This window comes from Diabrotica undecimpunctata, chromosome 6, assembly GCF_040954645.1.
Source record: "Diabrotica undecimpunctata isolate CICGRU chromosome 6, icDiaUnde3, whole genome shotgun sequence".
NCBI classification, from domain to species: Eukaryota; Metazoa; Arthropoda; class Insecta; order Coleoptera; family Chrysomelidae; genus Diabrotica; species Diabrotica undecimpunctata.
This window is the reverse complement of record NC_092808.1, coordinates 26,140,101-26,156,617: the sequence shown is the minus strand read 5'-3', so window position 1 is coordinate 26,156,617 and position 16,517 is coordinate 26,140,101. Positions and strand designations below refer to the sequence as shown.

General features: G+C 32.4%; 1 protein-coding gene across 2 annotated transcripts in view; it reads left to right on the top strand.

Moving 5' to 3' along the window:
* Positions 1-16,517, top strand: part of LOC140443311 (putative fatty acyl-CoA reductase CG5065) — an 82,610-nt gene that overhangs the window by 45,358 nt on the left and 20,735 nt on the right. For both annotated transcript variants that reach the window (XM_072534503.1, XM_072534502.1), the window contains exon 2: positions 8,137-8,350. In XM_072534503.1, the coding sequence (XP_072390604.1) occupies positions 8,150-8,350 (201 nt within the window). In that variant the 5' untranslated portion in view covers positions 8,137-8,149. The remainder of the gene's footprint in view (positions 1-8,136; positions 8,351-16,517) is intronic.

Here is a 16,517-nt window from a genome sequence, read left to right as displayed (position 1 = left end):
TGTTTTGATAGGGTGGAGCTGAGTGTATTCATCGTTCTGCTTTACTAGGAAGTATCTATCAGATAGGTAGGATTTTAGGAGTGGAAAGAAAGGATATGGCAATTGTTTCCTTATCGTATAAATTAGACCTTCATGCTAAACCTTATCGATGGCTTGACTGACGTCTAGGAAGACTGTTGAGACGTAGGATTTACTTTCCAGCGCGTAGGAGATTTTTTTAATATTCTATGGACCCGTTCAATTGTCCCATGCTTTAACCTGAAGCCAAATTGGTGGTTCGGAATAAGTTTAGTTTTTTCTAAGATTGCAATAAATCTTATCAATAGAAGCTTTTCGAATAACTTTGGTAGAATCGGCAGCAAACTTAAAGGTCTATAGAATTTTAGGTCTTCCGGCTTTTTTACAGGTTTTGGTGTCAGGGTAATCTGTGAAATGTTTATTGTACCCTTTTATTGTACATTCTTGGCATACCTTGACTGTTATCAAACCATTGGGCTTTTTTGGTATTTTTAATTTCGGTAAGCGTGAAGTTTTTAATCGGTAAGTCCAGTTGAAGCCGGGCTTCTAAGAAATTATTAATCTCGCTATAATTGTCGTTGGGATCTGGTTCTGGAAAGTACAATTTCACTATTATTAATATCCTCAAATTTAAAAGTACACAGCGGCCCTCAAAAACTACCCGTTTTCTCAATTGCAATTTGTGTTTTCTCATAAGAAATTACACAATATATAAGTAGTATATTTATTTGTGCTTCTCTATAGAAAAACTGACCAGGAGTTGTCGTACAGTGTAACCAATTCTTGTTCACAAGTAGTAATTATGGTCATACAAAACCTGTATTCTTCCACGCAGCGATTATTACCGTCATAAAAATACCAAAAAACATGATTTTTTCAATAGTAAAAATTAAGCACAAAATTGTAATTAAATAAATTTTATTTATATGTTCCGTTTCGTTACATATTTAAATTTATAAAATAAAAATCGATATTTTAAAACAATATTTTTCAATCGTTTGGCAACTTTGGAATTAGCGACGGAACTCCGTTTCAATTCCGACCCACAGAAAGCCGTAAAACTAGTTTTTGTCAAGCAAGTGCTCATCCAACAATAGTTCATTTACATCGGCGTTTCTGAGGGTAGAGCATGTGTTGCATTTTGTGAATATATTTTATGCGATAAGTTTGTGTTATTAATAAAACGTGTTATTGATAATACGAGTGTTATAGTTTGTCGTTTTACAGTAAATTTTTAGTTATATTCTGTGATTATTTGATTTGAGTTTTATTGGAGTTGGACGAAAAACCGAGTTGTTCCAAGAGAAGACAGCAAAATTCTGATGTTGATTCCAAAAATGAAAAGCCGCAAAAGAGACGGAAAATGTTAACGTCCGAAGAGAAGGTAATGATACGAAACGTTTATGAAGGAATTGTCGGCAGAAAAATGGCATTAAATGTTAGCCAAACGGTCGACATTTGTAACAGTTTAACAAAAGTATCCGTTAGCTGTATTTATCGTGTACTTAAAAATACATCGGAAAATAAAAAGCAAGAAAAAGGTAAAACTAGTGGTAGGAAAAGCATTGTTTTGGATGACGAGACAAGGAATATTATACGTCGAAAAATTCATTCATTTTTTTTTCGGAGTGAAATTCCAACACTGAAAAATATTTCTCAAGAGCTCTAAAACGATGACTCCTTACCCAAGATATCTCGTAGAGTCTTAATCAGGACCATGCGCGAAATGAACTTTCGATATGTAAAACTCAACAGAAAAAGTATGCTATTAGAAAAAAATAAAATTATTGTGTGGGGAAGAAAATATTTAGAAGAAATACGCAAAATTCGCAGCACTGGACGCAAAATATGTTATTTGGATGAAACCTGGATTAACGAAGGTCATAGAGTTGGAAAAGTTTGGCAAGATTTAAATGTCTAAAGTAAACGCGAAGCATTTATAGAAGGCTAATCTACAGGATTAAAAGCTCCATGAGGAAAGGGACGGCCTTTAATCACCACGCATATAGGAAGTGATACAGGGTTTCTTGATGATGGTTTTCTTGAATTTGAGTCGAAAAAAAACAGGTGATTATGAAAGAAATTGAAAAGGAGGATTCAAGAATGGCTTACAGAAAAGGGGATTGCATACGAAGAATCAATGCTCAAAATTTAGCTACTTGACATTGCACGGTTAAGGAAAAGTGAATATCTTAAATATGCTGTAGATGAAACTGCAAAAGATTATGGTGTCAAAGTTCTGCGTCTACCACCTTATCATTGCGAACTTAATCCCATTGAACTTATCTGGGCGCAAGTGAAAGAAGAAGTAGCACGCAATAACAAAACGTTCAAATTAAACGAAATTAAGAAACTTTTGATTCAAGCAATCCTCCATGTAACTCCAGAGAAATGGGCTAAATGTATAGGCCACATAATTAAAGAAGAACATCGTATGTGGGAACTTGGCACTCATATCGAAGTTTTACTAGAGCCAATTACACCAGGTGGTGAAGACAATGACAGCGATAGCAGCACTGCATCTTCAGATTTAGTCAGCGAATAATATTTTCTAATAGTTTAATAAGAACATCAGCATAAAAAAACCAAAAACAAATAAAAACGAGAAGAACATAGTAAGTGTGTATAGTGTTTGTGTTAAATAGAATAGTACAATGTTTTGTTACATCAAACATTATTTTTATTTTGTTTTTATAGAATTTTATTTTGTTTTATAGGATTTTATTTTGTTTTGTTTTATACTATTTAAGTGTTTTGTTCATTTTATTTAATAAGACAATATGGCTCTTGGCGAACACCCATTTAAAAAAAGTAACGCGCCACAAGACATACCTCTGGGGTGGTGTGGAAACTGTCTTAAAATTTGTTTTAAAAAAATTTCATTGTGTAACTCTTTAAGGACGGGTCACGTCAAAAGACGTTTTAGCGTAACTTCCGCGACAGCCGGTTGGTATCAGTAAACTTTCTGCAAAATTACTTGTTTTTTATAGCTTTTTGTTTGTGGCATTCTGTATTTTTAGGGGAATGTAGGAAATCAGCCACAAAATATTTATTCATATGTTTATTTATTGACGTTTCGATCTCTATATCCAGACAACGTTTTCAATTATACAAATGATAGTAATATTTATTTTCTATGTATGTAGTATGTTTTCAAACATACAAATGACATATATTTATTTTTCTATAGCTTCTTGTTTGTGGCATTCTGTATTTTTAGGAAGAAGGTTGGAAATGAGCAACAATATATCTATTTACATGTTTAATACACTGACGTTTCGATCTCTATTCCGTTTTTAAAGATAGAAAAAAAAAAGAAAATAAACAATATAAGATTATAAAAATATATAATAATAAACAAATAAAATAAATATAACTATCATTTATATCTTTGAAAGCGGTCTTTGGATATAGAGATCGAAACGTCAGTAAAAACTTGTAAATAAATATATTGTGGCCTATTTCGAACATTAATATTTGAAAAATAAAATATAATTAACGTTAAAATAAAAGTGAGTGTACGGCACTGGATTTTCATACGTCTTTCCGAATTTCTGCGCCTTTAAACGATGAATCACTCTCTCAAATAGTGAAATTATACAAAGATCTTTAATAGTTTTGTTAACCTTTTTAGAAACGACCTCCCATAAACAAAAATTAGACAACTGGTTAAAATAATGTTAATTAAGTCTAATGGTATTTTACAAAATACCATAGAAATGTGCGTCAATTCCAAAAAAACTGTGTCGTCATTTATCATTAAGCGTTATTTATTTCGTAATGTAACAAAATAACCAAAAACATTAAAAAATATTTGAAAAAAGTAATATAGGTTTTTAAAAAAAGACAAAACGTGTATATATTATAATCAACGTCTTTGCTTCTTGCTTTTATTGCTATATCATCACTAAATGATAGCCATTGATGCTTCTTATAATATAATGTAACAAGTTTTCGGAAAAAATTTATTGCCTGTTTATTAGTCCTAAATAACTGGGCATCACCATGTTATAATCATTTGTCTTCTTCTTCTCATATCCTTTTGCCCTCTCAGTCGTCGGATTGGGTTACCGGTTCTTCCCTCGCCCATTTTTTCCACGCATTTCCATTTTGGCCGTCTTTAATTCTTCAATAGTTTTTCCTTTATCGATTTATATTTCTTCGATCTGGTCTATCCATTTCCTTGTGGGTCTTCCCCTTCTCCCTTTTCTTCTTTCTCCCAATTCTAATCCGTCTCATCCGAATGACGATGAAGCATACAGTGGCTCAGACACAGATACAACATGAGGTGAAAAACCCACTTCAAATAACATAAAGATTACACAGAGTGATAGGCTGGCACGAACGTTGTTTAATTTAGCACTTGAAAAAGTAGTTAGAAAACCATCAGAAGGTAGAAACAACACACTTATCAATAAATCAAGAAGAAGAAGTCCTGTGACTTAGCGCACAACGATTTCTTTTTTTGGGGTTTTCTCAAAGAAAACATTTATAGACATCAGTGTGAAAGGGCCACAAACCTAGTCGAATTAAGGGCAAAAATATTTCATTTCTCTGCAAGCATTACACCAGCCCTACTCCAAAATATGAGGAGAAATCTGTATGACAGATTTGGTTACCGTTTAGCACAAGGAGGTGGAATATTTGAGCCCTTAATTCATTAATCTGCTTTCCTAATTTTTATTTTTTGTTAGCTACATTTTACGAAGTTTGTAGGTTCTTAATTAGGTAGTATTTTTTATGTTTACGTTTGGAAGAATTTTATTGTTTTTTTTTTAGTTAAAAGTACGAACGATTCTTATTCTGATTTTTTTTCTTCTTTCTTGTCTTATTGTTATAAGCTTTGTCCATAAAATTTGTACAATTTTCAGTGACAATAAAGCATATTACTTATTTACTTACTTTTTTATTTGTATTGCTATTAAGGCTAAAAAATAACCAAAAAATGATAAGTTTTAGTTTTAGTTTTATTATAGTTTTAGAGCATTATAATAAATATACTCTAGAGATTGGTTTGCAGTAAATCTTAATTCCTATGGTCAACAAAACAATGTCGTTATCTGTATACGTAATGTTCTGCTGTGTACCACACCTTAATGTACAATTTCTTTTAATTTACGGCCCTTCGTTCCTGGAGCGTAACACAATTGTTTGAAACTTATTATTTACTGATCACAATTTATTAAGACGGCTGTACATTCTACAACAAGAACCTTTCACTTTCTTAACACATTATCTACAAAGTTTAGCTACGAAACGTGCAATTGAGAGTTTTTTACAACTAGTTTGTTTTGTTATAATTAAAGACCGGATTATAAGCATGACGAAAAGTTCAAAATGAGCTCTTATACAGGGTAGGCCACTGAAAAAAGTCCTCCCTGAGCAACATCAAAAAGATTTTGCAATATTCATTGGATTTTATGAAAATGGTCGATTTTTATTCAAAATTGGACATGTTTTAACCATATATATACATGTGTCATTTGTCAAATTCCTCTCTTCCAGTAGGTACCACAAACATTTAATTTTAAATATAGAATAGACCATAATGTGTCACTATTTAGACAGGTATTTCGGTGAAGAATATGCAGGCACCGGGGCTACAATGATTTTTGAAGTTATTCTATACGCACGGTTGGCGTTGGAAATTTGCATGAGAGTGAATCTGTGAAACCATTACATATGTAAGATAATGAGTAAGAGAGAGACAGAAGATATATTTTCTCTCTCTTCCTCTCTCGAGAATAAAAATGTTCCTTTTGTATATATATTTACTATTATATATATTATATATATAATATTGTATATATATATATATATATATATATATATATATATATATATATATATAATATTATATATAATATAATATGTATTAATATTATAATTTATGTGATCTGTTTTGTATTATTTAAAATTAAACAATTATTTTAGCCTTTTGTATTTCAAAATAATCACTGTTTTACCGAGAACTGTCTTTGAAATCCGTTAGTGTCATGTCTAATTGGCAAATCCTTTACGTGTTTGGTTCATACGCTGGTGGTTGTGAGTTCGAATCCCAATTATGAATTTCCTTTTTTATTTTTGAAATATTTAAAAACCTCATGTTAATCTTATTAAATATATATGTAATATACGCAAAAAACATAAATTTTAAAATAAAATGAAAATTTACAACATAATCCGAGTTGTTGGTTTTTTATTTTTATCTTCGTAAAGTAAGTTTGGCAGTTTTAAATACTTATGAATATTACATTTTAATTTATATTGTATTATTATATTAAATTATGTTGCAGTGTATTTATTGGATTGTAATTTTTATATTAATAACAAAATAAACAATGAATTTTACTGCAGAGTATGTGTAATTTTTTTCGCATTAATTCCTTTTATACATATATAAAAATAAAAATATATATTTTCATTAAAATATTGATACAATCCTTCATTTACTAAACTCCTATTACAGGTCAAATGTTTATATACAGCAAACGATGCACCATACACCTATATAACTAATTCTTTTTCTATTTCTGCTCTCTCTTACCTATAGCATTACATATGTAATGATTGTGCAGATTGCAAACGTTGGTTTTGTGACAAAGTTTAGTTATTTGATCTGTTGTTGCTGGTAATATAGACAAGGCGAAAATCTCTGGTTCATTCAGAAAAATATTCCCATGAGATTTTTTTTGCATAATCACTTTCATGAGATACTTCAAAACAAGGTTCAAGAGATCGCACAGGGGAAAAGTTGTTAAAATTTTTTTAAACAAATTGTAACAATCAATTTTTTTGGACACGACAATTTTTTTTTTATTTTTTGGATCATTTTGAACAAAATAAGTTTGTTGTAGTTTTTCTGTGAACTTAATCGTTTTCGAGTTCTAAATCATTTAAAACTGAGAAAAACGCAAAATTGCGATTTTCAAGGCTCAAAAACACAAGCAAAAACATTAATTTTGAATTCACTAAGAACCTAAATTCAAGTTCAAATCTTGTTCTATCATTTTCCGTTAAGTATTTTGGGTCCAGTTACTTTAGCATTATCTCGTTTACCTTTATGTGTAACGAACTCTCTTCCTTTTTGTCTTGCCAATTTTTCCCTTTCTTTTATGTGAAATTTTTTATCGAGCTTTCGCCTTTTCCCTACGTCTGCAGGTTAACATTAAGCAGGTTCAATTTACATTTTTAATTTTTAGACAGTAGAAGATAGGTCCTTCTCTACGTCAAGAAGAGTGAAAACTTGGCTGGGGACAAAGATGAGCGAAACCCGACACACGGGTCTTTGCCTCCTTCATGTTTACGGAGACATTGAAGTAGACACCCAAAAAGTAAGAAAGCGATTTCTACATCAGCGAGCCAGACGACTCGAATTTGTTGTATGAGGTTTAGTGTACAAGAATAATTTTTTTACTAGCAAATAAAGTAATTTGACCAATATTATTCGCCTTTTATTTATGCTATTTTTATTTAATAAACTAAACTACATTTCTTTCTTTGCACTTGTTGGACTTGGTGGGGTTTTAGGTTAAAAGTTGCTGATTTTCCGTTTTTAGACTAATGAATACTTTAATAACGATAAGTTTTGAATGTCTTTATTGCACTTAATAGTGTGTTCTGATCCTGGATCCGCCCTTGGTCTTATCTATATAAATAATTGATTTTCTATCCGGTACCAACTGTTTTATTTTCGTTAAATATTTCGTTCGCCATATGCGTAGACGATGGGATTCCATAATTATCTGCCTTTTGTTTATTTTCTTAAACCCAAATCCTATGCGCTGCAAACACTGAAGAGCCACATTTCCACTTTGCTATGTAAAAATATGGGTGTGGCTGTTACCTGATAGAGGTTCATCGAAATAACGAAAGTTTGAAACCGCTAAATATTGGAAGAAATTTAAAAATCGACGTATCAGAGCGATTTTGTATTATCTTTAAAATAAACGATTCATATAGGGAGTAGGACTTTATCCTCTCATTTTATAAATTCTGCAAGCTGTTTCAGAAATAATTAAGCCGTATTTACTGATTCAAATCGGTATTAATAATAAAAACCTCATATAAATATATAAATAATAATTATATTATAAATAACATACTTTTTGTTTATAGAGCTGGTGAAATTATGATTGAAGAGAAAAGCGTAATTTCAAAATGGTACAAAGGGAAAACTGTCTTCATAACTGGAGGCAGCGGATTTATGGGTAAAGTTATGGTAGAGAAACTGCTCTACGCATGTCCAGATATCAAATGCATATACATGTTAATGCGAAGTAAAAGAGGAAAGTTTCCAAATCAGCGTATAGATGATATGTGGAAATTACCAGTAAGTATTTTATTTTTTGTTTTATTTGCATAACTCATGGGTTTATAGAAACGTGTCTCTGATGTAAGAGGGATAATGTTTACATATTGACAAATAAAAGAAAAAATAACAATATAATAAAGGATATGAGTCAAAAAAGTATGATACACCTGTAATAAAAAAAGCTATATTTGCCCGTCTACCCTGACTGAATCAGTCAATCGATCATTATAATTATTCGTACGGAAAACATTATTGAGAAGACAATTGTGTCGAACATTGTTTATTTAATAACTAAACACCACAAATATCTAGCAGTACTATTCAGCCTAATGAATATTAGTAACAGTGTTCTTGGTTGTATGGATCCACTCCTAATGCCAAAAAATATAAAAAAAGAATCCATTCCTATGTAAGAAGATCTTGAAGACCTTGCCTAGTATGAATATTGTGCAGATGAGTAGCAATCTGCCTCTGAAGCATATCTCATATATGCTCGATGGAATTAAGATATTCGGAAGCAATCTATTGCTGTTGCTGCATTATGTAGCCTTGCATTATCCTGCATGTAAAGCAAATCAGAACTTGCAGCAATGGCAAATTGAAGGACAACAGGTTCAAAGATACGATCAATATATTGATATTGATTCAAAGTTCCTTCCACAAAAATAGGAACAGTTCGATGATGAAAAATTATTCGAGCCCAAATCATACCTTATATACCACTATACCGACGAACACCCTACACATGAATAACTCTTTCTTGTCAGCCAGATCCTCTCCAAATCCTTTCTTGAATCAGGGTAGAAGCAGATTCTAGCGTCATTTGTGAATAACACAGACCTCCATTTTTGTAAGCCCCAATGCACATGTTGTGATCTCCTTAATTTTAGTTAACGATTTGTATGACGTAACATGGGAACCCTCAATGGACGTCTGGTGTGCAGGGCAGCTTCATGTAATATATTCCGCAAAGTTTGGTCACATATAGTAATGTGGGTATTTTCTAAGGCCCCATGGAGTTCACGTGGAGTTATATGCATATTTCGACTACCTAATGCTACCACATACCGATGCTGTCGAGGAGTAGTTCCATGTTAAGTCCGATCTCTATGCCTTTCAGCAACATTACTAAATTGTTTATATCGAGGCCACAATCGTGAAATCACGCTCCAAGATACGTCAAAATGACGTGCAGCATCAGCTTGTGAGAGACCAGCCTCAATCATATTCATATCACTTACCATTTTAACATGTGTTAAATTCCCACGCTTCATGACTATAGTTGTGTTTAATAATCTTAATCTGTTTTAGTAAAATTTTAAAGTAAATACAAACAATCCTGAAAATTTGAAATGTTTTTCTTCACAATTTGAAGCAATTGACTGTACGAATTTGAGGCACTGTTACTTTTGCCTTAATAAAACAGTGCAATTGACAAATTAATTTTCAAGGCATACTTTGACTTGTAGAGAACTTGACTTAAAAATTGTTTGTCTTTATTGAAAAAAGTGGAATAATAGTGGTATTTCTTAGACATTTTTGATGATTGTATATTAGAGAAGATAAAATATACATCGATTTGGATACCTACATATTTAAAATATTCCGAATTAAAAACCACGTGATGATTTAAAAAATAATTCATAGTTTTAAACGATCTGAATATCCGTATGTAGCATTTTAGGACGCGAATACGGAGACCCAAAGGAGTTTCGCGCTGACAAAGGTAGTTATTGAATTTGGTAAAAGTATTACTAGCTATTGGTACTCGTATCTTCATTGCTTCATCGTAGTCCCATTTACTGCTTAAAGCCGCGTTTACACGATGACAGTTGGCGAGACAATTGTCAGAAGACAACTGACTGGCATGAAATTATTGTCTTCGTCTAAACACTTCAGGCCAATTGCCTTGCCAACTGCCCTCACAATTGGCCCAAAATTCAGTTGCCTCCGGGAGTAGACTGAGGACAATGAGCTGCGCCCAGTGAGCCCCCCACCACTCGAAATCTCAATTGTCGCGACAATTGGCGCCGTGTGAACGGTGTAGGCCAGTAGTGCTGTCTTGTTTTTTGCCAATTCCCTCACCGAACACAACAGATGACGGGCAGTCGGCCATGTTTTAGCTGTCTACTGCCATGGCAATAGTTGGCCCCGTATAAACATCTTCTCGTTCAACTGGACTGGCCTCCGACAATCCGCAACCACGTGATGACAATTGTAGAATGACAATTGTCTCTCCAATTGTCATCGTGTAAACGCGGCTTAAGGTAACTCCAAGATATTTAAATTTCTCAACTACATCTATAAAGCCGCGTTTACACGATGACAGTTGGCGAGACAATTGTCAGAAGACAACTGACTGGCATGAAATTATTGTCTTCGTCTAAACACTTCAGGCCAATTGCCTTGCCAACTGCCCTCACAATTGGCCCAAAATTCAGTTGTCTCCGGTAGTAGACTGAGGACAATGAGCTGCGCCCAGTGAGCCCCCCCCCCCCACCACTCGAAATTTCAATTGTTGCGACAATTGGCGCCGTGTGAACGGTGTTGGCCAGTAGTGCTGTCTTGTTTTTTGCCTGTTCCCTCACCGGACACCACAGATGACGAGCAGTCGGCCATGTTTTAGCTGTCTACTGCCATGGCAATAGTTGGCCCCGTATAAATATCTTCTCGTTCAACTGGACGCCTCCGACAATCCGCAACTACGTGATGACAATTGTCCAATGACAATTGTCTCGCCAATTGTCATCGTGTAAACGCGGCTTCAGCTGGTTGTTTATTTTTACCTATACTTGCATATTATCATTAATTTCGTTTTTGTGATGTTAATGTTGAGTCCTCCCCCACTGTATTAATATTATTTACTATTGCTTGCAATTCTTCTATGTTGTCTGCTATGATAGCTGTATCATCGGCATATTGCAAATTATTTATAAGAATTCCATTTATTTTGATAACTTTTTCATTCTGCTATCAAGTGGAAAGATCTTTTCTACATAAACGTTAAACAGCAGACGTGAGAAGATTCAGCCCTGTCTCACTCTCTTACTTATTTCTACTTGTTGGGTATATAGACTGTTAAAGATCCTCAATTCTGTCTTTTAATTCCAGTTCCAGCAGTTGGATCATCATCATACCTTTTCCATTAATCTTCCTTAACGCCTATATTAACACATCATGTCTTACATTGTCAAAAGCTTTTTGGTAATCGATAAAGGAAATGAAGACATTCCTCTTCTGGTCATAGCATTTATGCACCAATAACTGCATCCAAAAAAGCGCTTCTTGTATTCCTAAACCGTTTTTGAAACCAAACTGAGTGTCTACCGTTTTCTCTTCACATCTGTTATAAAACAGCTTATGAATTACTTTTAAGAACTCCTTAAGTACGTGGCTCATTAAGCTGATAAGGCGATGATCTTCGCAGCGACTGGCGTTTTGCTTCTTTTGAATTGCTACGAAAGTTGACTTCAGCCAAACTGATGGTATTTTTCCACTATTGTGTAATATGTTGTTACAGAGTTTGCATAAGTACTTGATATTGAAGAGTTTGGCTATTTCTGCATTTAAGTTTTCGGGTCGTACAGCTTTAATATTTTTTTTAAACCTGCCATCGTATATTCCACTTCTGGTTCTAAGGTTGGTGAGGCAGTTAAATCTGTATTTTCATTCGTAGTATCTAAATTACGAACGTCATAGGATCGATCAAATTACAGGCATATGCAAAAGACCTAGTGCATCTGTCCATATTTAGAGATGGACAATACACAACTTCACGATGTCCAGTATACTCCCTCCGGGGGGCCAGGATTAAGGGGAGAGAAAGAGAGAGAGAGAGAGAGAGAGAGAGAGAGAGAGAGAGAGAGAGAGAGAGAGATTGCAAACAAATTTGCATGTTGCACGTGAAGCCAAAAATTGTAATAAAGAGGTTTCTAAGAAAACAGCAACAGTTGTAACTGCTTGCTTTGATTTGCAAAAAATACACTCCACTACACTCCAATCAGAGGTATTCTTGTTTTATTGTAAAAGAAAGTTTAAAGTTTATAATTATTTTACTATCTTTGATATTGGATCTGTGGAAGGTTATTGTTATGCAAATATTATAAACTATTTTATAATTTGTAAATGCTCATTTTGTAATAAATAAATCTAACAGATATTATTTTATTTACTTTTTGTTAGTCTGTATGGTGTGAATTCTTAGATAATTGTTTGAGTAAAAAAATAACGTAAAAAATTACGTTATTGTAAAATCAACAAAAAATACTAATAATAATCTCTTTATTTTGATATTGTTATGTCTTTATTAATTCTAATTTATTGTTCTTATTTTAATTTACTAAAACACGATAATTTATATCAATTTATTAAACCACTGTACAACAATTGTTTGACTAATAATTACATAATTTATCTATCTAATTTATTTAACGTTACATTTGAAACGCGTTGCGATCTTCTTTTCTGACTGCCCGTTTTCTCCAAAAAGGTCCTGTTATATACCCAATACCGTTAGACTAGAAAAGCCTTCTCGACTAGACAGAGCGGCGAATGGTCTCAAAACTGGTATTTTTACATCGGCTCGTCTCCAGATTCGATTATTGTTTTTATAGCGGAGGGAGACCCATCGTGTATCAGGAAGGTATTATCTAGAAAATACGTGAATGAATGAGAATATTAGTAATAAATATGTTTACGGTTTTGGGTCAGAATTTATCGTAACAATATATACTCTTTAGTTACCATTTATACAGAGCTGTAAAAGATACTTTTTAAAAGTATCTAGATACTTTTAAGATACTTGAGGCAAAAAGTATCCTAAGATACTAAGTATCTAAGATACTTTTTTGTGAAAGTATCTAAAGATACAAAATACCGGAAAAGTATTTAGAGTAAAAATATCTTAGATACTTTCAAGTATCTAAGATACTTTTGAGTATCTAAGATACTTTTAAGTATGTAAGATACTTTTATGTATCAAAGATACTTAGATGTTTTTCTAGTATCTAAGATACTTATATACTTTTGTAGTAACTAAGATACTTTTAGGGTATAATATAAAGGTGCTCGGTACTCTACTACTCTACAGTAGATTGTCGATACTTTTGTTTTAAAAACATCATTTTAACCCTTTAAATTATCATACAATTTTAGTTTAAGCCAGCAGGTACTTTGAAATGGTATACTTTGGGCTTTTGGGTAGATAAAAAATAAAAGATGTTAAGTTATTACAAACTAATAACTATGTATTGAAAACAAAAATCCAACATAAAATTTTCAAAACAATATAAAATAAACATAAATCCGTGTGTTAAAAACAGCATAAGATGCATTATGCATTAAAAACAGAACATTCAACATAATTCAATTTTTAAACACAATAGGATAGGATATAAAAAATAGCAACATTTTGGTAGCTAATAACTAGTTAGTATAACCACTAGCTTTTAGTAAAACTAAATGTTCAAAAGTATGATCAGACAAGGCATGACGTCGGGGTGAATTAATAAAAGTTGCAAAAGAAAACATTCTTTCAACAGCTGCAGAAGAAGGTAATGGCGTATTGAACTTTTTAAATAATTGTTCTATAATATTATATTTTTTTAACATTTGTATGTTGTAATAGTTGCAGCTCAACTTGTCGTTTATAATCTAAATCAGTATAGCCAGTGTTTTCCTTTTGCGTTTGAAGATCGGAGTATTCGGAGTTAATATCAAATTCAAAGAAGTCGTTTTGTATTTTGTTACTTTTCATTACAGTAGTAATGTTATTTGTACTTACATCAAATTGTTTTAATTGTTCCTCATTTTCCTTCATAATTTTTATAGCTTCTGTAATTACCAAATCCTTAATTTCACTAAGGTCATTTTCGATATTCCTGATTCCTCGAAATGCAGTAAGCCAACGTGTTTTAAATAAAGGATTAGTAACTGCAGCAATTATTGCAGATTGGTTAGTCAATTGAAGAAGTTTTTCAAATCTGGAGTTTAAAGATACTGTCAGAGCGTTCAAAATAGGTTCCACATATTTAGACTTATTGGTTTTAAGCTTTTCAATTTTAACAAACAAGCTTACGATTGATGGTAGAAGGAAACCGTAGTACATATTTTGTTCGCCTTGAAGAATGTCAAGTGCCAAAGCAAACGGTTTTAGTATTTGGCATAATTCTGCTAAATAATTTAGATCAGTATCTCTGAGCCGATCTTGTTTTGCAAAATTTAATTTTTCGTATAGAGATTCCAGTTTTTCTTTAGACTTAAGAATCTGGTTCAGAGCATCGAACATGGAATTCCAACGAGTCACACCCGGGTAACTTAAAGTATGTCCTAATACTTTTTTTATCACTTAAGCTGATTAGGACGACCTGCTTTTTTCCATATATGATTACACCTAGCTATTGCTTGTTCATGTTTTGATCTAAGAGAACTGGTTGAATTAATTATTTTCATAATATCAGTAGTTGTTATTAGGGCAAGTGTATAACTTGCACAACGTATGTGTTCAGATAAAGTAGGTATGATCAAATTATTGTCATTTAAATTATTTGGAAGGAGATAATTTTCGTTTTCAAATATGTCAGGAATATCCTCTTCATCCTCCAAAATATCTTCCTGATCTTCCTCAATGATGTCGATATCATCTTTTGGCACTTGTTGTTGATGTTCACCGTCGTCACCAGTGTAGTGTAAAACATTATTGATACGAAAAACACCAAATGCTTTGACAAAATTTGAGCCGTTGTCAGTAATTGTTGCTAACACTTTATTTGGATGTAGATTATAAGCAGTATGTATGTCTTCTAATAGTTCAGCTATACGGTAGTGTGTATGCGCTCCAGAAAATCTTCTACATGCTAGCGGTGCTGACTTTCGTAAAAGTTTGTCTTCAATCCAATGACATGTAACACCAAGAAAACTTCGGGTTTTGCATGACCAAATGTCAGCCGTCGTGCAGACGTAATGGATATCATGTAATGTTCATTTTAAGTTTTCTTTGTTCTCAGACACCATAGAGGATATTTTTTTTTACAGCTGTAGGCCTAGATATGATTTTTAAAGGAGTAATTCCCTTAAATAAATTTAAAAAGCTACGATTTTGTAACAACGACAAAGGTGACATGGTATCTACAATAAACTGAAGAAGTCTTCTTCTCCCGCTACGGCCGGCGCGACAGGTCGAAGCTTGTCGGATCATGAAAAGTATCTATTTCTCAGGTCCTGAGTAAGTATCTAAGATACTTTTTTGTATCTAAGATACTTTTTTGTATCTAAGATACTTTTAGTATCTAAAGATACTTTTAAAGATATAAGATACTAGGTACTTTTAAGAAGTATCTTAAGTAAAAGTAACTTTTAAATGAACCAAAAAGTATCTTAAATAAAAGTATCTAAGATACTTTTAGTATCTTAGATACTTTTTTTATCTTTTTACTAAAGATACTTTCAGCTCTGCATTTATATGTCAGTCAAAGAAACACACTTGAAATATCATTGTATAAACCACTTACAATGATCTTCACCTAAAACTCTTGAAAAACTTGGTATTGTAATTCGACCTAAATCAGGACCAGTAATTTTAACAACAATGCGGTACGTGAAAGTGAAAAGCTGAGAAAAAGTTATAAAATATGGATTAAGAAAATTACAAAAAATATTAAAACTGACGAAGTAAAAAAATAAAATGTGGAAATTTTTTTAAATCGTTCTTCTCCAAACTAAGCAAAAGTGAGTAACAATGTTTTTCATATATATCAGGTGTCGATGTTTATTTATAGTTATTGTCTTTTGTTATTTTTGAGTAGTTACATTTTCTGAAGGTGTTTGTTATTTCTTTGAGTTTTTTATGAAAGTTGAAAGAGTCATGTTTTGCAAGTAGTAATTCTGCTTCCTCGCAATTTTTAATTATCTCTTTATTTTTGGTCTCTCTTATTATTTTTTTGGGAAATGAAAGATAAGCACACAGTGAACATCGCAGAGCTGAGGAATTTAAATAAAACCATTTCAAAAGCTGTTAGGAAAGACATAAGGGATTTTAACACTAAAGAAACAATTAATACCAAAGAACAAAATAAAAGCCTTAAAGTTCTAAAGCGAAACAATAGACAAGGACATGCTATATATGAACAACAAGAAATTATGAAAATTATCGAAGAGTACTATAGAACATTATATCGTCGAGTTGCTC